The 26,226-nt window shown below is 49.1% G+C and overlaps 12 protein-coding genes across 12 annotated transcripts; 8 read left to right on the plus strand and 4 right to left on the minus strand.

The window, feature by feature from the left end:
- Positions 1 to 1,017: 1,017 nt before the first annotated feature.
- Positions 1,018 to 3,244, plus strand: BHQ10_006007 (uncharacterized protein; the record flags this gene model as incomplete). The annotated part of the gene is made up of 7 exons (XM_040878546.1): positions 1,018 to 1,134; positions 1,200 to 1,781; positions 1,847 to 1,998; positions 2,050 to 2,223; positions 2,284 to 2,625; positions 2,689 to 2,795; positions 2,859 to 3,244. 7 exons carry the CDS (start codon positions 1,018 to 1,020, stop codon positions 3,242 to 3,244), a joined length of 1,860 nt encoding a protein of 619 aa, XP_040734511.1.
- Positions 3,245 to 4,532: 1,288 nt separating this feature from the next.
- On the plus strand, positions 4,533 to 5,467 carry BHQ10_006008 (uncharacterized protein; the record flags this gene model as incomplete). The annotated part of the gene is made up of 2 exons (XM_040878547.1): positions 4,533 to 4,767; positions 4,845 to 5,467. 2 exons carry the CDS (start codon positions 4,533 to 4,535, stop codon positions 5,465 to 5,467), a joined length of 858 nt encoding a protein of 285 aa, XP_040734512.1.
- A 1,095-nt stretch (positions 5,468 to 6,562) lies between these two features.
- On the plus strand, positions 6,563 to 8,203 carry BHQ10_006009 (uncharacterized protein; the record flags this gene model as incomplete). The annotated part of the gene is made up of 2 exons (XM_040878548.1): positions 6,563 to 7,644; positions 7,696 to 8,203. The coding sequence occupies 2 exons, from the start codon at positions 6,563 to 6,565 to the stop codon at positions 8,201 to 8,203; spliced, it is 1,590 nt and encodes a 529-aa protein (XP_040734513.1).
- Positions 8,204 to 9,149: 946 nt separating this feature from the next.
- On the plus strand, positions 9,150 to 10,202 carry BHQ10_006010 (uncharacterized protein; the record flags this gene model as incomplete). Its single annotated transcript, XM_040878550.1, has 1 exon — positions 9,150 to 10,202. The coding sequence occupies one exon, from the start codon at positions 9,150 to 9,152 to the stop codon at positions 10,200 to 10,202; it is 1,053 nt and encodes a 350-aa protein (XP_040734514.1).
- Positions 10,203 to 10,278: 76 nt separating this feature from the next.
- Positions 10,279 to 11,507, minus strand: BHQ10_006011 (uncharacterized protein; the record flags this gene model as incomplete). Its single annotated transcript, XM_040878551.1, has 4 exons — positions 10,279 to 10,692; positions 10,744 to 10,957; positions 11,003 to 11,295; positions 11,346 to 11,507. The coding sequence occupies 4 exons, from the start codon at positions 11,505 to 11,507 to the stop codon at positions 10,279 to 10,281; spliced, it is 1,083 nt and encodes a 360-aa protein (XP_040734515.1).
- A 678-nt stretch (positions 11,508 to 12,185) lies between these two features.
- On the plus strand, positions 12,186 to 13,655 carry BHQ10_006012 (uncharacterized protein; the record flags this gene model as incomplete). The annotated part of the gene is made up of 6 exons (XM_040878552.1): positions 12,186 to 12,303; positions 12,353 to 12,423; positions 12,486 to 12,648; positions 12,706 to 12,820; positions 12,910 to 12,929; positions 12,976 to 13,655. 6 exons carry the CDS (start codon positions 12,186 to 12,188, stop codon positions 13,653 to 13,655), a joined length of 1,167 nt encoding a protein of 388 aa, XP_040734516.1.
- Positions 13,656 to 14,445: 790 nt separating this feature from the next.
- Positions 14,446 to 16,456, plus strand: BHQ10_006013 (uncharacterized protein; the record flags this gene model as incomplete). Its single annotated transcript, XM_040878553.1, has 4 exons — positions 14,446 to 14,547; positions 14,599 to 15,390; positions 15,450 to 15,596; positions 15,698 to 16,456. The coding sequence occupies 4 exons, from the start codon at positions 14,446 to 14,448 to the stop codon at positions 16,454 to 16,456; spliced, it is 1,800 nt and encodes a 599-aa protein (XP_040734517.1).
- An 867-nt stretch (positions 16,457 to 17,323) lies between these two features.
- On the minus strand, positions 17,324 to 18,466 carry BHQ10_006014 (uncharacterized protein; the record flags this gene model as incomplete). Its single annotated transcript, XM_040878554.1, has 1 exon — positions 17,324 to 18,466. One exon carries the CDS (start codon positions 18,464 to 18,466, stop codon positions 17,324 to 17,326), a length of 1,143 nt encoding a protein of 380 aa, XP_040734518.1.
- A 462-nt stretch (positions 18,467 to 18,928) lies between these two features.
- On the minus strand, positions 18,929 to 19,448 carry BHQ10_006015 (uncharacterized protein; the record flags this gene model as incomplete). The annotated part of the gene is made up of 2 exons (XM_040878555.1): positions 18,929 to 19,308; positions 19,367 to 19,448. The coding sequence occupies 2 exons, from the start codon at positions 19,446 to 19,448 to the stop codon at positions 18,929 to 18,931; spliced, it is 462 nt and encodes a 153-aa protein (XP_040734519.1).
- Positions 19,449 to 20,103: 655 nt separating this feature from the next.
- Positions 20,104 to 22,881, plus strand: BHQ10_006016 (uncharacterized protein; the record flags this gene model as incomplete). Its single annotated transcript, XM_040878556.1, has 1 exon — positions 20,104 to 22,881. One exon carries the CDS (start codon positions 20,104 to 20,106, stop codon positions 22,879 to 22,881), a length of 2,778 nt encoding a protein of 925 aa, XP_040734520.1.
- Positions 22,882 to 23,016: 135 nt separating this feature from the next.
- Positions 23,017 to 24,943, minus strand: BHQ10_006017 (uncharacterized protein; the record flags this gene model as incomplete). The annotated part of the gene is made up of 2 exons (XM_040878557.1): positions 23,017 to 24,663; positions 24,719 to 24,943. The coding sequence occupies 2 exons, from the start codon at positions 24,941 to 24,943 to the stop codon at positions 23,017 to 23,019; spliced, it is 1,872 nt and encodes a 623-aa protein (XP_040734521.1).
- Positions 24,944 to 25,484: 541 nt separating this feature from the next.
- On the plus strand, positions 25,485 to 26,205 carry BHQ10_006018 (uncharacterized protein; the record flags this gene model as incomplete). Its single annotated transcript, XM_040878558.1, has 2 exons — positions 25,485 to 25,530; positions 25,589 to 26,205. The coding sequence occupies 2 exons, from the start codon at positions 25,485 to 25,487 to the stop codon at positions 26,203 to 26,205; spliced, it is 663 nt and encodes a 220-aa protein (XP_040734522.1).
- Positions 26,206 to 26,226: the final 21 nt, after the last annotated feature.

Here is a 26,226-nt window from a genome sequence, read left to right on the forward strand (position 1 = left end):
GATGGCAGCCGTTGCCTAAGAAGCTGTGGTAACGACTACCAAACATGAGCTTAAATGGATGAAAGAACTGTAAATTGACTCCAGGACCAAGCCCAAGAATTTCGATTGGTGGGAAGTATACGTAATTTGTTATTCAAGGAGTCACGCGATAGTTCTCGTACTCGGCCATAGCATCCACTTAACTTCGTTTCGACTGATATTTCCGTGCTCTCGAAGAGTCATGCCATGATCAAACCATCTCACAGATGGATCAGTCGGAACTAAATACCGGTTTCGAGGGAACCTTTGTCTCCAGGATTTTGCATGTTTCATTTTTCAGGTGGGGATGGAATCCTTCAAATTGTATCGAGAAACCGACCTGGAAAGGGAGCGATTTTTATATGTGCTGCGTTTTCATTTTTCTTCGTCGTTTCACCGGCATTGAGTCACTGTAGCTGTAGTATCAATGCATAAGCATAAATCTATCCTTCTGATTCCCTATGCGAGCTCGTATGAATAGGTTGTAAAGGTATGGTAGCAAGCTGTTCGTTTATGTCGCTCCGTGAAAGAGTCCCCCCTTTGGGCAAGCGGTATCTTGCTCTGACACTAGGAATGGCAAATCTTGCCTTGTTGATGAAACAAGAGCTCACCTAGATGTCCAGCCTTAAGGTTCGTATGTCAAGTGAGCATCATACCATCTCTGTATGACATAGAACGCTGGCTCGTCAACCCTTCCATTTCCCATCTCTAGGCGGAGGTTTGATTGGACGGGGTGATACATCCATGTCACTAACCAGCTCTGTTTTCCTCTTCTGATCCACCACCAGCAATGCAGCAAAAACCTACAGCCTGGAGATACAGTACAAAAACAAGGAAGAACATCAGGCGGGCAGGCATTCCAATACGCATATAACCCAAACGGAATCCCAAGCACGCCGCCAGCACCTTTACCCATCACCAAACCTCGCTTACTCATACTTTGGCTGCCCGAAACCATGACCCATCGCCGTCTGTGCCACAGATTCTCTTGTCGTCGGCATGTGCTCGAACAATATACAATGGCAAGTACAGGGGTTTGGGACCGCGGAAAGTAAACAAAAAACACGAAAGAATGTCAGCTCTGCGTGTCGAGCGTGCAAAGCGCGAAAGCTGAAGGTGTTACCTATCCCCTCCTGATGACATTCAACCTCTGGGGTGACAGCGCTTGCTAACGGTCGCAGTGTAGTGGGGTGCCTCCATGCGAAACGTGCGTGAGGTCGAAAAAGGAATGCATCATCGACGTCGAGCGCGACCAACGACGAAAGCTCAATTTGAAACGAAGAGTCGACAGTCTAGAGAGTGATCGAATCTTTCTCATTCGCTTGATCGAGAGCCTTCGCACCGGCCCACAAAACCACATCACTGATTTACTCAACTTCATTCGCTCATCATCGAGTCTCGATGAGATCAAGTCGTTTCTCAACAGCTATGTCCCGCAAACGGAAACCGAAGCGACGCCGCAGATGAGAGATGTGTTTGTAAAGCTCGAGCGACTTCAACAATCTCGACAAGGCCCACCGACGACGCTGGCAACCCGACGGCTTTCAGACACACCTTTGGTCACCGTACCAGCGAAGCCTTGGACGACCGTAACCGATGACGATCAATTTGTTTCCCATTTGATCTCGCTTTGGCTCACATGGCATTACCCCTGGTTCCACTGCATCGATCCGGCGATTTTCATCAAAGCAATGCAGTCGAGGGATTTACAATCATCTTTATGTTCGCCATTTCTTGTCAATGCGATCCTTGCTGAAGCGTCTGTGAGTTCTTTCATCCGTGAAAGAGGCCCTTCAGGCAACTGCTAATAGATATATATCGACGACAGTTTTTCTTCGACAGCCCCGAAGCCTATGCGATAAGTGGCGATATCAGGACGATAGGAGATCGTTTGTACGCCGAAGCCAAAAAGCTATTGGACGATGAAGAGGGAAGGATGTCTATACCAACGATTCAGGGACTAGGAGTTATGTTCGAATGGTAACTTGATACCATCCTCTGAAGTTTGAGTGTATCCCTAATCGAGAACAGTGCTTCTGGTTTGGGAAAAGACCGAGCAGGATGGGTATACMCCATTCAAGCCGCTGAAGGAATGAAGGCAATTCGCAGAAAACAGGCCCGCCTGGTTCTCGAGACTGGCTTKTCCACGGCGGATCTTGAGTTGCTGATGCAACGCATTGAGCTCAGCCAGTTCAACGTGTTTGTGTAAGCGACCCATGACCCTGTGTGTGTATTTTCACCACTGACCAATTGACGTACTTATAGTTCTAGCGCTTTGGCTCTCCAGATTCGTCCTCAGGTCATGAAGCCACACAGTTCTTGTATGCCGACCAATTGCGAGATTAGTAAAGACGTGTTTGTACCATTTCCTCGTCGCGAGATACCGCTACCAGCCCACTACGATTGTATACTGAATACATTGGCACAAATGGGGGACATAGTTTGGGACATTTCGACATTCATCGGCAGTGAAGAACGAACATTCACGCAGGCTGACTTGGTCGATGCAGTTGAAAAATGGCATGCACGTCTTGCTCAATGCTGGGAAACACGATCCAGATGTATTGACATTGAGAGAAATCCTGTGCCAGGTATCTTGACAGTGTAGTGAGTTTTTTCCTTTAGCTAAACCACGGGTTCAGCTGAGTTAACCGGATGCTTGCGGCGCAGCATGTATTACCATACTATCATCATTACTATGTACGCCTTTCTCAAATCCATACCACCAAATGCCGATGATCGTCTTTTGGAGTGGGCAGAGCGGGCGCGGCAAATTTGTTTGTCTTCTGCTCACAAAGTTGCCCAACTCGTAGAAACTCAGCAGCTACACTGGGGTCCAGATCCCGCTCCCTTTGCAAACGCGCACTCTATCAACACGTCGCTGTATATTTTGATGGAGGATCTGAGGGCTGCCGAGAGTCATCAAGCATTCATGAGTTTATGCCGAGCTCATATTCATTATGCCAAACGGTGGCCGCTACATCGAGGCACGGTCCGGATGGTGCAGTTGACCGCACAGCGTATGAAAGATCCGCTGCCACAAGACGTGGTGACTCATTTCCGGGACTTCGAGGAGCGATATTGGAGGCCAGATAGCGGTCGGCAATTTAGCAGTCGGTATCCTAATTTTGCCATCGCAATTCGGCAGGGGGTGGATTATCTGGCGGATGATCTGGAGCTGGATGCATTTCTAGAGAAATGGGTGAATCTGGACGATGCGACGTGATGCTGTGCTCACGAGTACCTAGCAATTAGCAATTAGCAATTAGCCGCTAGCAGTTTGCATGCAGTGTTCGTGCATCGACGGGGTTGGGACATTGTCGAAATCTCCAATATGACTGAGCAGTGATGAGAGAAAAGAAGTTTTACCGTGTAGTCGACAAGTACGTAACAGTAGTACCACGAAATATGTGTTGGCCAACCAACCCCCTCTCCTATATCTTATAGCTTCCAAAGGCTCACTGCCTGCGCTAAAATAATAAATAAATTAATTTAAGAGGAAAATCCTGAAAATAAACTCTAATTTACTTTGTATTTAAAAAGACTCATATGTGATGTAATATTTCCTTCGATTTGCTTTTGTGTCAACTGAATGAGGGTGGTGTGATGATTAGGATACACATCTTTTTCATCCTATTGTCGTGAGTGGGAGAGTAAGCGACGCCCAAGTCATGTGTCGCTCTTTCCTTGTCTCCCGAGTCTACTCTCTACTCTCTACTCTGTACTTGCACTTTCTTAATATCCTCGTGGTAGCTACCTACATCAACACTCTCGCCACTTCCAACAAGACTGTAGAACCCACTGCTGCTTCCCTGTGCAACTAGCGCCTTATTATCGAGGTACACATTAGACAGACCTCCAACAACACACACTCCAATCTCTCCTTGCTCCACCGATCCATTTTTGCGCAAGCCACAAATCGAAAAGATCTGATCCACACGAACGTTTCGGTTTCTATTCGTTGACACTTGAACGCGGCTTTCTCATACGTACAAGTCTAAGGTGAGTGTTCAATTCCTCCTCTGAACCCTTCTTCATTGATGTTTGTTTACGGGCGGGCCGGCTCGAAATCTTTGCGCCGACAGCAAAACATCACCACCACCGCTCGATACCCAAAGCTGTCACTAACACGACAGACCACACCACAGTCGCAGAGGAAACATCTTCCACGAGCCTCCTCCGTCCAATGACCAAGCGAATCCCCGCAAACACGCAGGATCTCCAGCCGAGCGCAGACTAAGGCCAACTAGTGCGGGGTAACGTAAGCTGTCAGATCTCGATCTGACTTTGTCTCAGGAGTCCGATACAGTTCAGGTCAGGTGTGGTGCGCTTAACTCTGCCTATCGCCTTATTTGGAGTTTCCACAACCCGTCGCTCAGCTAGACGTCACGTCCGCATTTACCTGATTGCAGGCCCGCCGGTGCTCGATCGCAGCCGCAACCCGACCGCAACGTAACTAGACCACCAGCCGCAACGTCAACAAGGGCGGTTACGCAGGGGAAGGGGCGTCGAAGATGTTGCAGGTGCACACGGATCCAATACACACGCAAACCATCTCTGCGGGCAAGCATGCTTACTCGCTGTTAACGAGAGTGTCTATCCGCTGGCCCCCGGAGGACGCCTACGAGAATACCGAGACGACCGTCATCAGTGTCAACAACTTTTTTGTGGATTTACGTGTCGAAAAGCAAACACGAAGGCTAGACTGGGCGATCGCAGGTGTGCGCCTAGTGGATCAAAATGATTCCAGTGTGTTCTCCTTTCTTTGCACTGGAAAAAAAAATAAATAACAACCATGGTACCGACGATTGACTAACGTTGAGTAGGAAGAGTAACATTTCTACACACTATCAACTCGCGGAATACGTTCCAGCACATCGATACCGGCTTATTCGAGAGACTGCCAAATGGCGACGAGATGGAAACGGGTACCATGATCCGACCGGGCGACCCTCAAGGTGCGTTTCCGCGCCAGTACGAAGAGGTCTGGCGACAAAGGAAGCCCGGCAATGTGCCTGGACAGAACATAGCATGGGTTCTTGAAGGGGCTGGGTCTCGCGTATCGCTTACACAGAATTCCGACGGCATAGGGTCGGAAGAGAGCAAGGAGGTCGAGACTTTTCTTGCTCGCTTGGGCAGTGTATACATTGCCATCCGCCAGCCTACTCGCATTGTGCAAACGCCGCAAGCCAATGGAAGCTTTTCGTTTCAGAAGTTCGGCGACGTTGAAGGGGTCAGTGTGCGCCACGAGGAGTATGCAGGAGGCAAAAAGGGCTGGGTCGAGAAATTCGTGACGGGCCCTGAAGGCCGGGACTTGCCGACGATGCAGAAGAACAAGAGCGATTTTATTCCAGCCCAGGAGGGTAAAGGGAACTGGAGGAAACCGTCACAGAAGGTGATGATCCGTGGAGAAGAATACGTTGTGCGGGGGTTTGCAGAAGTCTCTTGATGCTTGATGTATACGCGTGGGTGTTATTTTGGTCGGCTGCGAGTCGGCAAACTATGACTTCTTTTTCCTTTTTTGATCCTTTTGATACCATCTTGCTTTCTTACTGTTCATCGTGTATTTCGAATGTATGTGCTTGAAGCATGTCCATACAGTTTCGGTTGATGCCCCTGCTATTTACCTCGCACGCTGCCAGTGCATGCATTTCATTTCTGTCCCACGATGTATATTGCGCCATGCGATTTGCTTCAGATGTTTCATTCGACCCAACCGCTTACCAAGTTGGTCAGCGGCATGACTTTGGCGTTTGGCTATGCTATGTGTCTCCTGAATGCTCAAAATGATAGAATTCCTTTGTTCGTTTAACATCGCTTACTACTAAACTTCCTACGTAGGTCACAATCTGTAGGCCTGCCATTCCAACGTAGAGCCAACTTGAATAAACAATAAAAAGATAATTGATATAACTATACAGAATAAATAAAATAAATAAAACCTCTATACAGACTACAAAGTAAACAGATGGCGCTAACCGAACGCGGCCCTCGTTGTTTGTTTTCCTCTGTCACGATGAACGCAGCCAAAAGATGCTTCCGTCGACAACCCAATTCGCCCGCCATGCCTGAGAGAGTTCGCATCCAGCCAAGGGGGTTGCCTGCCACGTTACACGGTATCTGCTTGTGCAATGAAAAAACGATCGAATCGCGAATTCGACGGGCGGAATCACGCCATACATCGTCCGCTCGTGTGCGTTCGATCATTTGCTTCTTTTGTGTCTCTCGCTAGACCATCCCCGTTCTAGAAAACTTGGAGTACGATCGCCTACGATATCGACTATTCTATCCTAGTGTCGCTACTGTCGCTACTGGCGCTACTGTCATGGAACGGTGATTCTGGAGCGTGATTTTTGGTCAAGGTTTGAATCCTGCGAGGTTTACTGCAGGCAAAACGGACTTTCTTTTCTTTTTCGTGCTCCTTGCTGTGAGCCTTTAAATAGTGGGAGTCGCTCGGAGTATTTCTGTCCAGAGAGAATCTGGTCAATCATTCTGGTCGGTACAAGCTTGATTGTATATACATCTCCTCCAATTGTGCAGCATCATGGGCCACGAGGCAACCTCCAAAGATACAGGCAGCACTGCCGCGCCTGTGCCCGCACTCAACGATGAAATCGACATTCAACAAGGCGACAAAAGCGCCCTCCCCTCGGGAACATTTGACCCTGTCTACGAGGCCAAAGCTCGCGAACTCAACAAGGCTATTCAAGCCATTGGCATGGGCAAGTATCAATGGCAGCTGTTTGTCGTCATTGGTTTCGGCTGGGCGAGCGACAATCTCTGGCCGATTGTTACATCCTTGATTCTTACGGCCGTTGGGAATGAATTCAAGCCGACTTATGATGCGTACCTTTCTCTGTCACAGAACATCGGGTTACTGATCGGGGCCATCTTCTGGGGTTTCGGGTGCGATTTGTTCGGTAGAAAGTGGGCATTTAATTTGACCATTGGTATCACCGGAGTGTTCGGTCTTATCGCTGCGGGTTCACCCAATTTTGCAGCTATCTGTGTCTTTGCGGCGTTGTGGTCGGTGGGTGTAGGTGGAAATCTGCCAGTTGACTCGGCCATCTTTCTCGAGTTTCTGCCAGCGTCGCATCAGTACTTGCTGACCGTGCTGTCGATCGACTGGTCATTTGCGCAACTCGTGGCGTCGCTGGTAGCATGGCCGTTGTTGGGCGATTATACCTGCCAACAAACCGACAAGGACTGTACGCGCAGTAAGAATATGGGCTGGCGGTATTTCATGATTGCCATGGGTGGCCTGTCAATGGTCATGTTTGTCATTCGCTTTGCGCTTTTTACAATCTACGAATCACCAAAATATCTCATGTCGCGCGGGAAGGATGCAGAGGCGGTAGCTGTTGTGCATGAAGTTGCGCGCCGAAATGGGAGGACGTCTGACTTGACTCTTGAGGATTTGACGCGGTACGATTCACTTGCTGATGGAAGAGAGGATGGCGTCAGAGCGCAACAGACATCTGCCGTGGCAGCGTTGGAGCGCAATCTCGAAAAAGTCAGCTTTACGCATGTGCGGTCGTTGTTCTCGACGGTGCGACTGGGAATTTCTACGTCGATGATTACAGCGATTTGGGCATTTATCGGGCTGGGGTATCCATTATACAATGCGTGAGTCCCGACTTTATCTCTCTTGCGACGGTGATGATACTAATTCCGCAGCTTCCTGCCCTACATCCAAGCCACCCGAGGCGCCGACTTTGGCGACGGATCAACCTACATCACCTACCGCAATGAAGTCATCATCTCCGTCCTGGGTATACCAGGCTGTATCCTAGGCGGATTTCTCGTCGAACTGCCCCGGTTCGGCCGCAAAGGCGCTCTAGCTCTGTCGACAACCCTCACCGGCGTTTTTCTGTATGCATCCACGACGGCAACGACCTCCAACGCCCTGCTAGGCTGGAACTGCGCCTACAACTTCGTGAGTAACATCATGTACGCCGTGTTATACGCCTATACACCGGAAGTCTTCCCGACGAAAGATCGCGGCACGGGAAACGCGATTGCAGCGTCAGCGAATCGTATTTTCGGGGTTATGTCGCCGATTATTGCGATGTTCGCGAATCTGAACAGTGCGGCGCCGGTGTACGTTAGTGGAGCGCTGTTTATTGCGGCGGGATTGTTGGCGTTGGCGTTGCCGTTTGAGTCGAGGGGGAGAGCCAGTTTGTAATTTGCTCTGCCGTGATAACTGCACCTGACGAGTAACATGTTGCTTATTTTTCATTATCATAATCATAATCTGGAGAGAATCTCAAGAGAGCACGTGCACACAGACCCTGAGCTTACCTCGGCATGTTCGTTAGTCGTGCAGATCGCGCCACTAGTGCTAAGTTCTCCCTAATATCGATCTTTTCACAAGGTCATATTTGTGACGATGACGATTGTCGAGATGAGACAAAACTCTATCAGCCTCTGCCTAGGTAGAATCGAGGTTTGCGTAATCATATCGGCATAGATGCTACTTATATCGCAACAAACAACAAACACAACATCCAGGAACGAACGCGCCAACAGACATCAACATGAACGAGTGAAGGAAGCATCAAATCTTCCAAGTCTAGAATTGTCCCCCGCACGTTCCGTAAACCGTAAACATAACATCGCGTAATACGTTTATCCATCTGGCTCCAGCTGATTTTAACTCGGAACTTTATGTCTCATGTGAGTGCGGGGAGAATCACCCTTCCCCCGTTTACATATGTATCAATTCAAGCCAGACACAAATGTGTGATGTTATTCCGGAGTATTCGTCTGCCTAAAAAAAATAGACCAGATTCACTCTACTGTCCAATGAAAATATAGTCTAGCATATGGTGTAGCAAATTGTTGGGACAAAGTCGCCAGAGCCGCGGCGAACTGTTCACTCACATGTCTTGGGATCGTCGGTCCGCCACATCATTAGGGCTAGTGCTAAGAAATCTAGTACGTAGTTCGTAGAATTCGAATTATAGGATGCAAAAATGATATAAGATGGGGATCCCCCCGGGTTTGATCTCCGACTAACATAGTGCTGGTCATAACTATATTAGACGGTAATACCCCGGCCAACTTCTTACTCTCATTTCTTCTTACACATACCCATACACCTGATAGATATTACGACCAAGAAAAAAAAAATGTCGGCGCCAAACCCCAAAGACAGCATGAAATCCACCTGGCGTCGCAACCCCAAAGACTCCTGGACAATATGGCACTGGTTCTACGAAGTGTTGGGCATTCACCCAACCACCCTCGACAAAACCGTGCCCATCCACTCAAAGGAAGAGCCTATTCCGTATCTACCAGAATGGAAGGAACATCGCTGGATACTTTCGCATGCCATTATTCCTTTGGTATTGCATCAGACGTATGTCGCATACACGGGCCAGAATCTGAGTAGTATTGCGGCGTTTTTCTTGTATGCGGTTGCCTTCAAGTCGATTGCGATCAATCAGTTGCATATGATGAGAGGGTTGGGGCATAAGTATGGATTCTTCGATGGCGATAAGCATGCTAGAGACGACGTGCCTGATATTGGCGTGGGCAAGGTTGTGCGTTCGTTGATGTCGACGTCGACGTTTAGGCCGATGTTTACCGTGATGTTGGCGTACAACAGCGCTGCGACGCCGTTGGCAGAACTCAAAGCGAACTGGGCGTGGTGTGTGGTGGAAGTCAGTCTCTATGGTATTATACTTGATTTTTGGTTTTATTGGTATCATCGTCTGATGCATGATGTGGATGCGTTGTGGAAGTATCATCGCACCCACCATCTGACCAAACATCCCAACCCGCTGTTGACGCTCTATGCGGATATGGAGCAGGAGTTCTGGGATATTGCGGGTGTGCCGCTTTTGACGTACGGGTCGATGAAGTTGATGGGCATGCCGATGGGCTTTTATGAGTGGTGGTTGTGCCATCAGTATATCGTCTTTACGGAGTTGGCCGGCCATTCTGGGCTGAGGATCCATGCTACCCCGGCCAGTACGCTGACGTGGTTGTTGAAGTTCTTTGATGCGGAGCTGGTTATTGAGGATCATGATTTGCATCATAGAACGGGCTGGAAGAAGAGTCATAACTATGGCAAGCAGACCAGATTGTGGGATCGGATTTTCGGGACGTGCCGAGAGCGGATTGAGTGTACGGACGAGATGGTGGATTACGCTACGATTGTTGATATGCCGTGGTATTAGATTTGCTGTGATGTTTGCGCTGTCTGTAAATACTTTTGTTCTATCTAAATATAAACACTTTTGTCTCAACCGACTGCTAAATACTCGATCGTAACCACCCGTGAAAACTGTCCGAACCGTCTCCAGTCGGATATGTCGCCAGAGGATGCAGCGTCGATTCAACCGCTGAACCAGTACTCGCACCAAGCACAGGCAAACCTGGCTGCGATGAATGACCAAGCTCGTTATTCGCCGTCGCCGCAACGCTCGGGTATTTCAACGGCGGAAGCGCAATGCCTGACTCAAGATCCTTTGAGACTTCTGACAATTTGCCACCACGACTACCGCGGCTTTCTCGACTTCCTTGACTTGGATGTTCATCTCCATCTCCGCCGGTAAAGCTGCGGGACGAATCAATGCGTCTCATCCAATACTTTCGTATGCGGTCAAGGGCGGTTTTGAAGTCGTCTAGAATGACAATGTCGCTGAGACATTTGAAGATAAATGATAACTGTCTTGTCAATAAATCAAACATAAACATGTAGAAGGGGCTGGGATATACCTTCCAGAAGGGCTCCACACCCGTAGCAAGACCCAGATGTATCACGCCTGTTACGCTCAAAATGTCAAAGACAACAAATATTAGTGACGCACACATTGAAAACAGCATAACGCCGAACCGAGGGCTGATGCGGATGAGCTCTATTAAGCCAAAATCGTATTCTTTCTTGATGATGTATAGAAGTGAACAGGACGTAAACAACCACCACGGATCACTGCAGAATTAGCCTTATCCATTTGTATTCGAGGAGCGTCCATACCGAAATAAAGGCTCCCACGGCCTTAATTTGGGAAACATCTCAGTATTGCCGATGTTGTTGAAATAACAGAAAATAGCGTACAGCTCCACGATCCAATATGGTTGAACAAAAATCACAGTACCGATATAAATCGCCGACACACGGCGCGACAAGAACGGCCGATTCTTCATCCATGCGATGACATTGTGCAGTGACCAGGAGCAAAAGAGTAGCATTGCGGTCACTGATAGGAGCCAACCGTAGACTGGGAAGGTGGTGAAGATCCAGGTTCCATGGCCCATGCCGAGGATTAACTACGAAAATTTCAGCAGGCATGTTACACAACCATTAGTCACAAACTCACCTCCGCTAGAATTAGCTTGTGCAATAGCACGCCCTTTCGCATATTGGCCATCGTCAACGCTGCCATGACTACCAACGCGCCAACCATCATGCCCTGACCCCAGGCCTCAAGAACCAAGCTCTCTGGCTCAGTGGGCCTATTGTCTGGCCCCGTGGTACTCATTTCGTAGATTCATGCTATGCATCAAGATTTCGCACTGTTGCCTAGGTGGTGAATGGGTTGGGATGCATCGTCGACAATTCGACTTCTTGTATGTTCGCGTCGTAGTAAAGAGCGAGGTGGCACTATGAATCCAATGCGTTATAGTAGACTCTTTTACCAGATATTCCCAACCATCCTATACCGATTCATCATACCATCGAGCGAACGAACGATTGTGATAAGTGAAGAAAAAGAAGAAAGGAGAAGCATGACATGAGATATCGCCATCCGGAGCCTTCATGGTACCCACAGAGAGAAATGCGGGGAAACCAACCAAGACATCGGGCTTCTTTCGGCAGGTTCCAAAGCTACGGACAGGCGAGAAGGCCGAGAGTATGAGCGCTGAGCAATGTGAAGCCCTCCCAAACTTTGAGGGAGATTCGGAGAGACCGAACAGACGCTCTGATTGGCCAGTATGAGATGGATGACGCTGTGGATGTCACTAGCCATTCTAGGTATAGTTTGTTTAAAAAGGGACTAGACTACAACAAACGAGAACGTTCACGTGCTGATAAGATAAGACCCGGCTATCCACAAATTTTCTTATCTCGACTTTTCTGGGCTGTCAACAAGAGAACACTTCCAAGACTGCTATACCAAAGAGGGAGTACATAAAACTGATAATATACGTGATCGGCAATGGGCAAAATACAACCCAAAAAGCGCAATGGCTCCTCCGCTGGGTCGCCGTATACAAAAAACCTGCCGAGCGGGTCCCTCAAGAAGAATCCCATCTTCAAATTCAACACTGATATCGGTATATATGTCCTTTTAATACTATCATGCTATGATACTAACTCAAACAGGTCAACACATCCTGAAAAATCCCGGCATTGCAGATGCCATTGTCGACAAGGCGAATATCAAAGAACATGAAGTCGTTGCAGATATGTACCCCACGCCTATAGAGATGCTACTGGGAACTGACCGTGAGTACAGGTCGGTCCTGGAACGGGTGTTTTGACACGGCGTATCCTTGCAAAGGCCAAGTCATGTACTGCGATCGAGTTGGATCCGCGTATGGCTGCTGAACTCACGAAGATGGTTCAGGGAACGCCGATGCAAAAGAAGCTCAAGATTATCCTTGGAGATTTTATCAAGGGTATGTACAACCTTTCTGAAGTATGGTTTGGGAAAATTTGGTTGACATATTTTGTAGTCGACCTCAAGGAAATTGGGCATTTTGATGTGTTTATATCGAATACGCCATATCAAATTTCTTCGCCGCTGGTGTTCAAACTTCTTGCTATGCCGCGTCCGCCACGCGTCTCCGTGTATGTATCCTTCCTTTGAAACAGAAAAAAAAAGCTAATGATGGTAGATTAATGGTGCAACGAGAATTTGCCCAACGATTAATCGCCAGACCCGGCGATGCCATGTATAGTAAGTACCATCTGTTTAACCTCATTACGCGCTAACATGAAATCAGGTCGTCTAAGTGTCAACGCACAATTCCACGCAATCTGCAGCCACATACTGAAAGTCGGCAAAAACAACTTTTCGCCACCCCCTCAAGTCGAATCTAGCGTCGTCAAAATCGAGCCTCGCCCTGACAGGCCCGACATCTCCTGGGAAGAGCTAGACGGCATGCTACGCATCTGCTTTAACCGAAAAAATAAGACTCTACGCTCGAGTTTCTTTGTGAAGCAGGTCCGAGAACTTATTGAGCGGAACTGGGTGACGTGGGCGTCCATGTTTCCGGATCAGGTTAGGAAGGAGGATACAGACTTTTTACAGGGGATTGGAGGCGCAGAACTATCTGTGCCAGACGTGTCGATGGAGATTGATGGGGAGGAAGATGAGAACAATCAGACTCTTCAGTTGGAGGGCGACGATGAGGATATGATGCAGGATATGCAGGACATGATCTTTGGCACTTCATCCGCCAGCGAAAAGACAACCAAAACTGCACCAAAACTCTCTGGAAAGACGATATCGATCAACGGAATCAGCGTGGACAGAGGTCGACTGGTGCAACTGATTCAAATCAAGATTCAGCGCGCGTTAGACAAGTTTGGGTTGTCGGATAAGCGAAGTCAGAAATGTGATGAGACGGCGTTTTTACAGCTATTGCATGCTTTCAATCAAGAGGGAATCCGCTTTTCTTAGTTTTGCTGTTTTGTGGGTGGAGTTTGATACCAAAAGTGCATAAATAATTTGAGCATGATTATTAGAGTTATTATCGATACTAGAGGTGTTTGATACAATGCAGAGACCTAGCAGGATTTTTTGAATCGAAGGGTAAGGCCACTTCCTCTGGATGACCACCACGCTGTGTACTGCTTGGAATATTAAAACAAGCATTGCCATGCTATAGCCAATTTCAGGTATTAGTACTAACAAGTATGTCCATGTAAAATGAGACAACCAATGGGTGGTTTCATCAAGAAATTTGGTTAGGGTTTCAATCCTTCCCTCCTCCTTCCCCCTTCCTTTCACCTCCTCGACCACATTCCCACCAACACCACCATCAACCCCTTGCAGCATCACTCTCTTTCAAACACCCTACGATTGCAAGCGCGATATACAAAAATTTAATGACGTCCATTGGCGCACTACCCACCCAGAACACAGACGGTGACAGAGGAGCTCCTACATACCAGCCCTGCCGACCATCATTCCTCTTTCCAGGGCGAACCCTTACAAACTTACAACAGTCCAAAAGCCGTGGTATTCATCCCATAGATCATCAATGAGGAAAAACAAGGCATCGCGCGACAGGAATGCTACACACCCCAAGGTCGATAAGATGGAGGGTATCCCATTCATTCCTCCCTTCACCCTTCCATCGCTTCTCTGTCCCGATGAATTTTGTCTATTCGACTGTCGCTCTTTACTACTACGACATTAACTGATATACACTCTTTTACTTGATCAAACTACTCAGTTGGACACGGAAATGGCGCCGATTCAATTATTGTTCACGTCGGCTTTTGTCCTGTCGGCTGTCGTCGCGGCGCCGATTAATTCTAACTATGTAGGTGCTGGCATGGCGGGCGCAGTGAGTCAATCATCAAGAGTTGAGATGAGGATATGGACTAATTGAGGATAGTCCACTCCGAGCAAGCACCAAAGCGAGCCAATGCGCATGGCGGAGCCGGCTATGTCCAGCGTGCCGATGATGGGTATCGATACTCAGGCCATGAAGTCGTCCGCTGCTGCAATGGCAATTCAGACCCCTCCAAGTACCAGCAGCGGGAAGCAGAGTGACGGCGTTTTTGGCGTTTTGGAAAAATTGCCCTTGAAGCGAGATGGAGAGGACGTCGCAGCCCGCCAGATGAGTGAGGTCACTGAATTGCTGACCAGCATTAACTCCATTGCTAAGCGGGACGGAGAAGTTGAGGAACGTCAGTTGGGGTTGATCAAGAGTGTGCCTGAGGCTGTTGGTCAGGCTGCGCAGGTGGAGAAGCTTGTTGCGAGTTTACCGATTAAGCGCGATGGAAGTGGAATTTTGGGTGGTCTAGGTGGACTTGGTGGTGTGCTGGGGGGGTCTGTGAAGCGTGATGTCGAGGAAGCAGAGAAGCATGATGAGACTTATACTGAGAAAGCACTCAAGGGATTTCAGGGCTGGCTGCATCATGGTACAAAGGATAAGCAGGAGACGCCGGAGATACCTGAGATCCCTTCGACGGCGGGCCTCAGTGCTGTTGCCAAGAGAACCGATCCTGTGAGCGGTCTTCTCAACGGCATCCTTGCAAAGCGCGATACTGAGGAAGGCTCTGAGACTGAGACTCACAAAGAGACATATACCGAAAAAGCGCTCAAGGGATTTCAGGGATGGATTCACCATGGCACCAAGAACGACAAGCAGGCAACCCCAGAGATCCCATCGGCAGCAGGCCTCGTCCTGTGAGCGGTCTTCTCAACGGCATCCTTGCAAAGCGTGATACTGAGGAAGCTGAGATCGAGACTCACAAAGAGACATATACCGAAAAAGCACTCAAGGGTTTTCAGGGATGGATTCACCATGGCACCAAGAACGACAAGCAGGCAACCCCAGAGATCCCATCGGCAGCAGGCCTCGGCGATATTGCCAAGAGAACCGATCCTGTGGGCAGTCTTCTCACCGGCATTCTTGCAAAGCGCGATACTGAGGAAGCTGAGACTGAGACTCACAAAGAGACATATACAAAGCGCTTAAAGGATTCCAGGGCTGGATCCATCATGGCACCAAGGAAGGAAAAGAGGTGACCCCTGAAGGACCATCAGCAGCAGATTCACTTGGTCTCGGCGATATCGCCAAGCGAGGCAGTCCCAATCCTGTCTCCGAGCTTCTCGGACTTCTCGCAAAGCGTGAGGAGATGGACTCCGATGACTCCACGATCGACAGCCTCGCAAAGCGTGATATCGACGAAGCAATCGCCACTGCGTCCGATGCGCTTGCCGGCATGGCAAAACGCAATGGCCTCGACTCTGTCGATGCACTCATCAAAGGCCTCACAAAGGGCGGGCAGCTCAACAATGGACTCAACATCCGTCAACTTAACATCCTCTCATCAGTGGCAACTGGTGCATTGAGCAATGCCGGTACAGCAGCCGGTAAGCTTGGAAAGGTCGCCACCGGTAAGCTTCGTCGCGGAAACGGCGATGCAGGTTCAATAACTACCGCCGCCACAGCTGGGCTGAATGTTGGCAATCACCACAAGGTCGACAAAGCTGACGACGAGAGCGCCGATGTGGATGAAATCGCCGCAGATGTTGCTGAGGGAGAGCAGACCTTGCATGACGCCACTTCATCTCAGGGTCGTGCTGGTGGACATTTGGATAAGCGTCAGGTACCTCCTATTGCTGGTTCGGATGCGTTAAGTGTCGTCAAGGGGCTAGTTGCGAATCCGAAGGCTGCGTTGACACCGGTCACGAAGGGCATCCTGGTTGGAGGGACTGCGTTGGGTGATATGGCGCCGCACTAACGTCTTCTCCCTCCCTAGAGGCCCTGAACACCATTAGTCATATTGGCGGGATTGCGGAATGGATTCCATGCACTGCAATCTTAGTTCCCTAGAGGTGTTAATAACCTGACAAGGCAAATCCCAATTTCATTTTGTTTCACCATTCTGCACTGCAGTTTTTACTTCAAGAGGATTTATTTGCCAGCTGTGGCTGAACGGACCCCAAGCATCCCCAGGGTTCTGAAGCACTGCAATTTCAGCTCCCAAGAGACTGTCAATTCATTTGCTTCTGTTCTTTTGTTCTTTTTCCTTTTTTTTTTGGTATAAGCATCCATTCACTCTCCACTGCACTGCAGTTTTAGTTCTCACGAGGGTTTATTTGCTAGTGGAAACCGAACGATTTCTGTAATTCAAGTGCACTGCAGTTCTAGCTCCCCAGAGGAGTTGACAGGGCTGATTCAAATATTCAACCAGCTGCGTCTTTGAACCCTGCGCTTTATATCTTTCACTATTTTTCTCCGTTGGTTTCTTCTCAAGGTACTTGTTCCGGATCCTCAATTTGTTACATATTTCGTAAAGTTACTGATTTTGATGTTTCTTTGTTTCAACATGCTGTGCATGATAATTTTATGTCCATTGCGACATACCAGTCATCTTAGACTGTAAGTTAGTGACTCGAGGGTCCAATGTAGTCACTGTAAACACGTAAAACACGAAAAGACAACGAGGGCAAAACGCCGGCTACCAATGAAATTCGTAAACGTAACATTATTGGAAGAATAAAGTGTGAAGCCAGACTGAGGGAGGCAGGATTAAAATCTATACCGGGGTAACAGGAGGGTATCATAGATGGAATATTTTCAAGAAAGAGAAGTCGAAATCAAGCCATTAGTCGTCAAAATCCATGTCGTCAACTTCCACGCGGGAACCCAGTGCTTCGCGGCCTTCGCGGATCAGAGCCTTGAGCTGGTCGTTCATTTTTTGGATGCTAGCGTCCTCTTCGCGCTCTCGTCGCCGAACCTGGGCTGCAAATCGTTGCGCTTCCCTGGATGCGGGACTTCCGGGCAGAGATGCGCGAGTAGGGCTGAGAGGTTGTTTGAGGGGAGTCGATGGACGGCCAGTTGGTGATAGCGGGGTGACGGCTGCAGGTTGAATTGGATTTAAAGAAGGTCGTTTGGTTATAGGTCGGAGAGGATTCACTAGCGATCGTCGTGATTGTGGACGATGAGCTGTGCTTCGTCGTGGGACTTTGCGCGAGAAATGTGTTGGGCTAGGGCTTCGTGCAGATGACAACTTCAGCGATGGTGAGTCTTGGACAAAGACCCAGGGTTCCTTGTCGCGTAAATGTTCTGCCTCTTCATCGGGATATTGTCCAGGAATCGGAGTTAAGGCTCCGTCAGAAGGAAATGGATCTTGTTGAGGACCGGCTCGCGGATTACTCGCTTCGTTTGAACCAGGTGTTGCGACTTGATAGCTATTACCTCCGMCGGCAGAAAATCCACGGAACGCGATCGTCGAGCAAAAGTCCCAAACTTTCCCTACGACGGTGAATACAGCTCGGCCCCAGCCGGGTGTCGCTGGAGATGGCACCGGCAACTGCTGTGTGGCCATTTCCGTAGCCTCACTGTAACTCCGCTTGCGACTGCCCACGTCTCTGTCAGCGACGGTAAGCGCTGGTTGCTGACCTGTGAAGAGAGAATTATAACGATATCGGTTTGGTCGATAGTCTTGTTCCTCTGCTAGTTTTTCTGTCGTGTCTTTCAAATCCAGCTGTCGATGATCTTCGCCTCCATTGGCAAGAATGTAATCTGTGTTGATCAGAGGTAACGGTGATGGGCCTTCGAGTTCGCCCGATGACATAGGATCCCAAGCTAGAGTCCGCACATCTGGTGCTTCGCGGCGCATACGCTTCCGGGTCGTTTCGGTCTCGGGTGTGTGGTAAACCGACGTGGTGGAAGAGGGAGTGTGAGGAGGGCGGAAGAGTTGAGTTCGCATGCGAAAGGGCGTGTCGTAGTCGGGAAATGAGGCCATCGTTTCGGCGCCCTGGCCGGGCGTACAGTCAATGAGTATCTAGAGCACAGCGAGATTTGCGTCACGAGACACGGTGCATGCACTCATTTAACGCGCAGATATGTGCAGATGGAATAGGCGCCAAGATCGAGTTTTATGCAGTAAGAGATAAAGGATGTAGTGTGTGATTTGGAGTATATACAGAGTGATTATCGCCGAGATTGAGATGAAAAGAGTTGGAGTTGCGGCCTCAGGTTGTTTACTTTTTGTAACCTTGGCCCCTTACAGCCAATCAGCGATGAGTATTGTAGCTAATGCGGGGCTATCCCCAACAGAATCACCTGACGCCTTTGACAGCCGCCAATCAGCATACACTGGTCGTGTGTCTTCGTTTTGCTTGACATTGCTCAAAGGTTGCGCAGATCTCATTGCAGACAGTTAAATTGTACTGATTTGCTCTATTAGACTGCTAATCCCTTACAGCTACAGCTTCTGCTGCTTCCAAGTCCGCCCAGCAGATTCCAGCCCGTCTTCACCATCCACCAAAACGCACCATCCCTCACTGCCTGCACCCCCGCGCCCACCGATCACAGCAGGGAAATTGTCTCGCGCATATTCCAGCACTTCGTCGTTATATGTACCCGGCTGAAACCATACCGCCGGTATACCGACTTCGTGGKCCTCCTTCAACAGCTGCAGCGTCACTGGAGGCGGCGTGACGAACGACAACGATGTCTCGGTGGGTGAGGTGAGTGATTTCGGGGTCGATGTGACGGGGTATTCTTGCGAGGGCAATCTGATGCTTGATTCGCGGGGGTGGATGGGAGTTACTGGCAGCGAGTGCTGGTGATACCATGCAAAGACTATTGCAATCAGCAAGATACTAATATGAGCAGCTGCATGAGAATATACTCTTATAACCAAACCTGCTAGGGTCGTTGTTTGCGCCCGCCACGGCGAATTGAGGCGACTGGAAGAAGCGCGTAACTGCAGCCTCGGTCATTTTCTGAGATGAGTACCTTGCGTTGGGAAGTAGTTGGTATGAAGTAGAGAGGAGTCTTGTTTGTTTAATCAAATGCATAGACATACAGAAGTTGTTGAAGGTTTTAGTGCGGGGCGGAGATCATCTGTCGGGATGATGAAATATATATTCAAGAGGGCGCAATGCGATTAGTAATTCTACCTAGGTGCGTCTCCAACACATGATGCCAATGATAAAGCGAATATATACGCAGAATATAGATAGGATGCGTCAGATAGTAGATCAATGATTGTACTATTTTGCATTGATTGTAAATTTGAAAAAGACCCTAACGCTAACCCTAACACTTGATACAGCGGCTTTTTCCACCACATTATATCGATGTCAAACTTCCATATGATTCACAGCTACAGCCTATTTCTGCATTTACTTGAAATGCGCAATTCCAAAGGAAGTTATCTCACCTCTTAATTTCAAATGCAGCTGTTGATCGAGCGCGCGACAACAACTTGCAAGCAGTCCAGATCGGCGCTCTTATCTTATCGGCAGCTGCCACTCCGGATTCTTCAAAAGTGACGACACACCATTCCTCATCCCTTCACATCTCATCCTGCCTCTATCGCAGATCACAAGAGCTCGGTGTATACGCTACACCGAGTTTTTGCGCAAGAAATCGATGCCGCCGTTCATACCGACGAAACGCTCGCTATCTCCCCTAGACCAACACTCGCCACCACCCGCCAAACGGCCTGCAACCAAGAAACAGATCGCCGAGCTCCTAGAGAGCTCCGATTCATCGCTCAGCGATGTATCGAGCGAGGAAGAATGGCTTGACGTGACGCATCCGATGAAATCAAAAGGGAAGAAGGATAAGGCAGATCACGATGATCACGATGACGAGAGCGTGGATTGGGAGGATGCGAAGGACACAACCACACCTAGCGGCTATGCGTCTCATGCCACGCCAGCTCAGGGGGATGCATTTCAGGATTTGGAGTTGACCTTGGATCCCACGGTGAGCGTCCCGGTTACCAGTCTGCTAGATACAAAGAAAGGGCCGTCTCAGATTGAGCGTGCGATTCGACTGAGTACTCACAAGGCACATGTGCAGTGCTTGCTCTTCCACAATGCGATTCGCAATGCGTGGCTGAATGATAAAAAAGTACATGAAATATTACGAGGACAACTACCTGAAGGAATCCAGAAGGAGATCAAAAGATGGCGAGTCGCATCCGCGTTGGATCCTCCTCCACCTTCACCACCACAAAAGAAGGCCGATACGAAGGGCGGGAAAAAGAAAGGATCAAAGAAGAAGGAAAATGCCAAGACCCGTAATTGGGGCGAAGAAGCGAAGCGATTAGAGCCTGATCAGCCAGACATGAGTCACGGTGATCCTATCCTACAGCTATTGCGCATTTTAGCAGCATATTGGAAGAGAAATTTCAGAATCACAGCACCCGGACTTCGGAAACATGGATATCGATCTGCTATGAAGTTGGAAGCTATAGTGTCTTCCTTCAAGAAAGAAGAGCACAATCCAAATGTACATGGCGAGCGCATAGCTGATCGACATGAGTTCCGTGCCGCTGCAGAGAAGCGACAAGGGTCGCGTGACGTCGGTGCTCAACTGTTCACAGCGCTTCTTCGATCATTAGACATCGAGGCTCGGTTAGTCTCGAATATGCAGCCTCTCGGATTCGGATGGACCAAGGCCGAAGTTGATACCTCTGAGCCCGCAAAGCCAGAAACAAGCGCTAAGCAGACCGAGGTTGAGAGCAGCGATGAAGACTCTGAGTCGGATGAGGAAGACGACACCCGAAAGTCTTCCAAAACAATTCAATTCGATCGCGATCTACCATTCCCTGTCTACTGGACTGAAGTGGTTTCGCCCATCACTCATGAAGTCATACCAGTTGATCCTCTGATTCTGAGCAACCCCGTCGCTGCCAATCCTGAAATGGTGGCTGCCTTTGAACCTCGAGGAAGTCGAGCCGACAAAGCGAAACAAGTGATTGCTTATGTGATCGCCCATTCATCAGACGGCACCGCCAAGGATGTGACTACGCGGTATCTACGACGGCAAACATGGCCAGGAAAGACAAAAGGGTATCGGTTGCCAATGGAAAAGATGACCATCAGAATGTCCAGACGAGGTCCTACGTATACAATTGACTACCATTGGTTCCGGGAGACGATGAGAGGATATGTGCGCTCCGACAAACAACGAACGGCTGTAGATGACGTCGAAGATGCAAAGGATCTCGTTGCTAATCAACCCGAAAAGAAAATCGTCAAGAAAGAGACAGATACCTTGCAGAGTTTGAAAGCTTCAACGGAGTTTGTTCTGGAGCGGTTTCTTCGCAGGGAAGAAGCGCTCCGGCCTGGAGCTAAAGTCGTACGAAAATTCATTAGTGGCAAAGGCGACAAGGCTAAAGAAGAGAACGTCTATCGTCGCGCGGATGTTTTGCGATGTCTTTCTGCTGAGAGCTGGCACAAGGAAGGCCGGCGGCCGAAAATAGGAGAGGCGCCGTTGAAGCGCGTTCCCATACGAGCAGTAACTCTCATGCGAAAACGGGAGGTGGAAGAACTCACGCGACAGACCGGGCAAAAACCTCTCCAGGGGCTTTACGCTAACTATCAAACGGAATTCATTATCCCACCTCCTATCGAGAACGGGGTGATCCCAAAAAATGAATATGGAAACATCGACTGCTTCGTTCCTACTATGGTACCCCGCGGAGCCACGCATATCCCCTACAGCGGCACGGTGCGTATCTGCAAAAAGCTGGGTATCGACTACGCCGAAGCCGTGACCGGGTTCGAGTTTGGGAGTAAAATGGCCGTCCCAGTCATCGAAGGGGTGGTCGTCGCAGAGGAGAATGCGGAATTGGTTCGTGATGCGTGGCGGGCAGATCAGGAGGTTCGTCGCGAGAAGGAGAGGCTTGCGCATGAGAAGCGCATCTTGCAAACGTGGAGGAAATTTGTGATGGGTTTGAGGATTATGGAACGTGTGAGGGCGGAGTATGGTGATGACGGGGATGCGGAGCTGGATAATCCGTTTCAGCGACGGGGGCAGACTCAGGGTGCGGAGACTCCCAAGGGGACTGATCATAAAGGACACGAGCATGATTACGAAGACCATCATGAGGAAGCAGATGCCGACCTCGGTGGAGGGTTTCTCTTGCCAGGTCAAGACGATGCAGATGCAGATCTTGGCGGAGGTTTCCTCTTACCCGGTCAAGACGATGATACGAATGATTTTGTCGTCGAGCATGGTGATGACGTTCATCGGCAAGCCGTGAAGGAATCCATGGACGTTGATGAGGATGATGAGCCGGACCTCGATGAGCCCTTAGGTGACGTGGAGATGTCTTCCCCTAGCGAAGAGGAAGAGGAAGAGGAATATAAACCGCCACCCCGAAACTCAAATCAGCGACGGAGGCGAGGCGGTTAATTATTCTCTGTATAAATTAGGACAGTTGTACTGTAAGATAGTATTTGACCTTTGGGGAACCCAGTGTGTAAAGCAACTACGTAAAGAGACATACAGCTGAGTTTTAATACATAATTCGTTAGTCGTATGATACCATCATCTCCTTTTACTTGCAAGCGGCGATCCAACAAGTGCCAAATCAAGCACACTCTCATTATCTTCGACGTAATCATCTGCATCAGCACCAGCACCGTCATCGTCATCATCAAATCCGACATGAACAGCAGGCGACATCAAAGGACTATGCGCAACGCGCGGGCGACTTTTGAAAATACTAGCGTACTCCGCTTCTTCTGTGAAAAGGTCGTCTCGTGGTGTGGAGGCCCCTGAGCGTGAGGGCTCCGATTGTTCTTTTGGCGGCGTGGCGAATTGATTGATGGGGAAACGCTCTGATTCGCGTCGCGCGGCTAGGGATTGGCGAGGAGGGCGTGAAGTTGGTGGTGGTGGGAGGAGAGACATGGACTGTCGGGTTCGTTCTAGTAATGAGCGAGGCTCAAAGCGTGGGAGTGGTTTATCGGAATCTGGTTCCGGGTCGGGAGGTCTCTCGGACTGTTTATGATCAGGAGGATTGGCACCATGTTCTTCTCTGATAAAGGAATCGTATCCGCTACCCTGGTGATACAACGGTTGTGACAAAGCATCTTCGATAGTGGGATTAAAAGCGGGACGTTGCTCGTCTTCATAGTCCGTTACGTGAACGCTGGGAGAAGGAGAGGGCGAAGGTGAGTATCTCTCGGTATCCGGTATAGGTGATAATGTAAAATTTTGCTTTGGATTCGGCTTTTGAGGCGACTCTACCATTGTAGTAGGAATACGTGACGAACCCTGGTCTCGTGTACCCTTGACCTCGGACAAAGTGTCTCTAAGGGAAGATATGATTGCTTGATGCTCATCAAACAGATTCCGTGGTGCCGCTGCGTCTCGTAATTTTGAAGTGCTCGCCACGGTCAATGCCTGGTGGTCTTTGAATGTAATGGTCAGGCTTTTGTCCTGCGACTTAGTCGACACCATTCCACTTGCTTTCCCCTGTTGAATGGATTTTCGAAACTCCTTCAAACGTTGTAAGCGGCGACGTTGGTTCGCGAGACAAGCGTCCAAATCCTGTAGCAAGTCCACGTTCGATGAATGACTGATTTGATGGATGGCCCCTTTTCTGGCGCGGCTCCATGCTTTTTCGAATGGCAACTCGAGAAAAGCATCGTTCTCAACAGTGGAGCCTCCAGTCAACAAAATATCAGCAAAATCCCGACCCCCAAGCCAATTAGCCTTGACATCATGCGTTAGTCTTTCGAAGTGAGAAGATTCTCCAAACTGTCGGGATTTCTGTTTCGAGCGCACCGACAAGGCTCTAATCTTCTCCTCGAGCAAGTTTGAAAACTGATCATGAGTCTCTCGTATCCGGACTTGCTCTCGTCTTGTAGTGCTAAGGGAAGAGTGATGAGCTATTATTAAAGGAATCAATTGCTCCTCCAACTCCGTGTCGGCCAAGCTTTTCGTAAACGCTAATCGTAGTCCAGGCTCACGTTGTTTATCACAAATGACCTTTCGTAGTACGGCCGTCGAAAACACGGCGAGGACTTCCTCAAATTTTGGCCCTCTGCAGTCGTCCAGCATGGTCTTGCGTACTGTGGTCTCTCGTCCCAAATCGCCATTTTTCTTGAGGTCGGACAGGGCCCGAAACAAAGCCGCACGTAGGTTGACCGATTGAAGTGGCTCTAAAGGTGGGAAGAACGGACGAAGTTTCTAGTCCAGTAGTGAGCATGCAGCAAAGTTGCGGAGCGAGCGGAGGTTGACAAACATTCTTCGTCTCGGAGGGATCCCACAATAGGAACAATTGATACAAGACCCATTCCAAACTCTTGACTCGTTGGGTCTGGGCCTTTTGGCCACTTGAAAAGAGCTTCCGAGAAAGGCCTGGCCAGTCTGGCTGTTGGTCAAGTTGAAGTAGGCGGATATTGCGGAGGAAGATGGTGACTGGCGATGGACCGGGCCATGATAGAGTTGGTGGACGGGTTGTCTGCATAGATTGGAGGTCGAATTAAGATATGTAGCTGTCTGTTGGTCTGTAGTAACTGTTGTGTCACAACATTGATCAAAGAGAACTCTTGAGACAAAAGAAAGAGTTGAGGCGGTCAGATGGCGTGAAGATGGATGTCAACAAAGCAGGAGCCACTCTGCTTGGCGTTTGTAGATCCACAGCAAAGAGCTTTATCTGGAGCAACAACCCACACATAGCTCTGAAGAACTGCACAAGATCACATGTATATCCTCTGTATGCCATTGAAGAGTCTCATGCTGTACATGTCACTCTATGGGAGAATATATTGAGGAAGTTCGGTCTTTGAGCATCTGCACGGTGATGTCAACAAAGGAAGGCTGTTTGCAGTGTTTGCATTGCTTTATTAGGCCCCACTGGCTGCCATATTTATCAGTCCTGCCCCTCTGCTTTTCCATCCAGTTCAATTACGCTCATTTACTCCTTTTACTGCATACGATCTACGCTCCCTCATCGCATATCCATAAGGCGCAACTACACAATTATTGTTGGATTGATTCTAATCGCAATGGGTTCTACAGAATCGCAGAAAGGAGAGTGGACTCCGGGGACTGGTATTTTCTCCGATTCCATTAAATCTCTGAGTTTTTGACTAATTGCAACCTTGAACAGTCCTCTCAACACTCCCTCACCCCATAGAGGAAAACAGCTCCTCCCCGATACCATTTTTCCATCTCTTGGAGCGCCTCAAGACCACAAAGCGCGAAGGATGGCGCCGCTTCGGCCTTGACCGCGCAGAGTCTATCTCTGATCACATGTATCGCATGGCAATAATCACCATGCTCGCACCGCCCTCTCTCTCTTCCAAACTCAATATCCCGCACTGCACAAAAATGGCTTTGATTCATGACATGGCCGAATCCCTCGTCGGCGACATCACCCCCGTCGACAAATCCGTGACAAAGGCCGAAAAGGCACGCCGCGAAGCCGCTACCATGGATTATATTGAACAGTCATTATTGAGCGGCGTACCCGGCGGCACCATATCAGGTCCCGAGATCCGTCGCATCTTCCAGGAATATGAGGATAGCGAGACGTTGGAATCAAAGTTCGTGCATGACGTGGATAAGATTGAGCTGTTGTTGCAAATGGTCGAGTATGAACGGGAACATGGCAGAGATCTTTCGGAGTTTGCGCATGTTGCCAATCGAATCACACTGCCAGAGGTGAAGGAGTGGGCCGATGCGATTATGAAGGAGCGCAAGCATGTGTCGCAGAACCAGTCTTGATGCTGACTTTCAATACACTCG

This window comes from Talaromyces amestolkiae, assembly GCF_001896365.1.
Source record: "Talaromyces amestolkiae strain CIB chromosome Unknown scaffold11.1, whole genome shotgun sequence".
Classification (NCBI taxonomy): Eukaryota; Fungi; Ascomycota; class Eurotiomycetes; order Eurotiales; family Trichocomaceae; genus Talaromyces; species Talaromyces amestolkiae.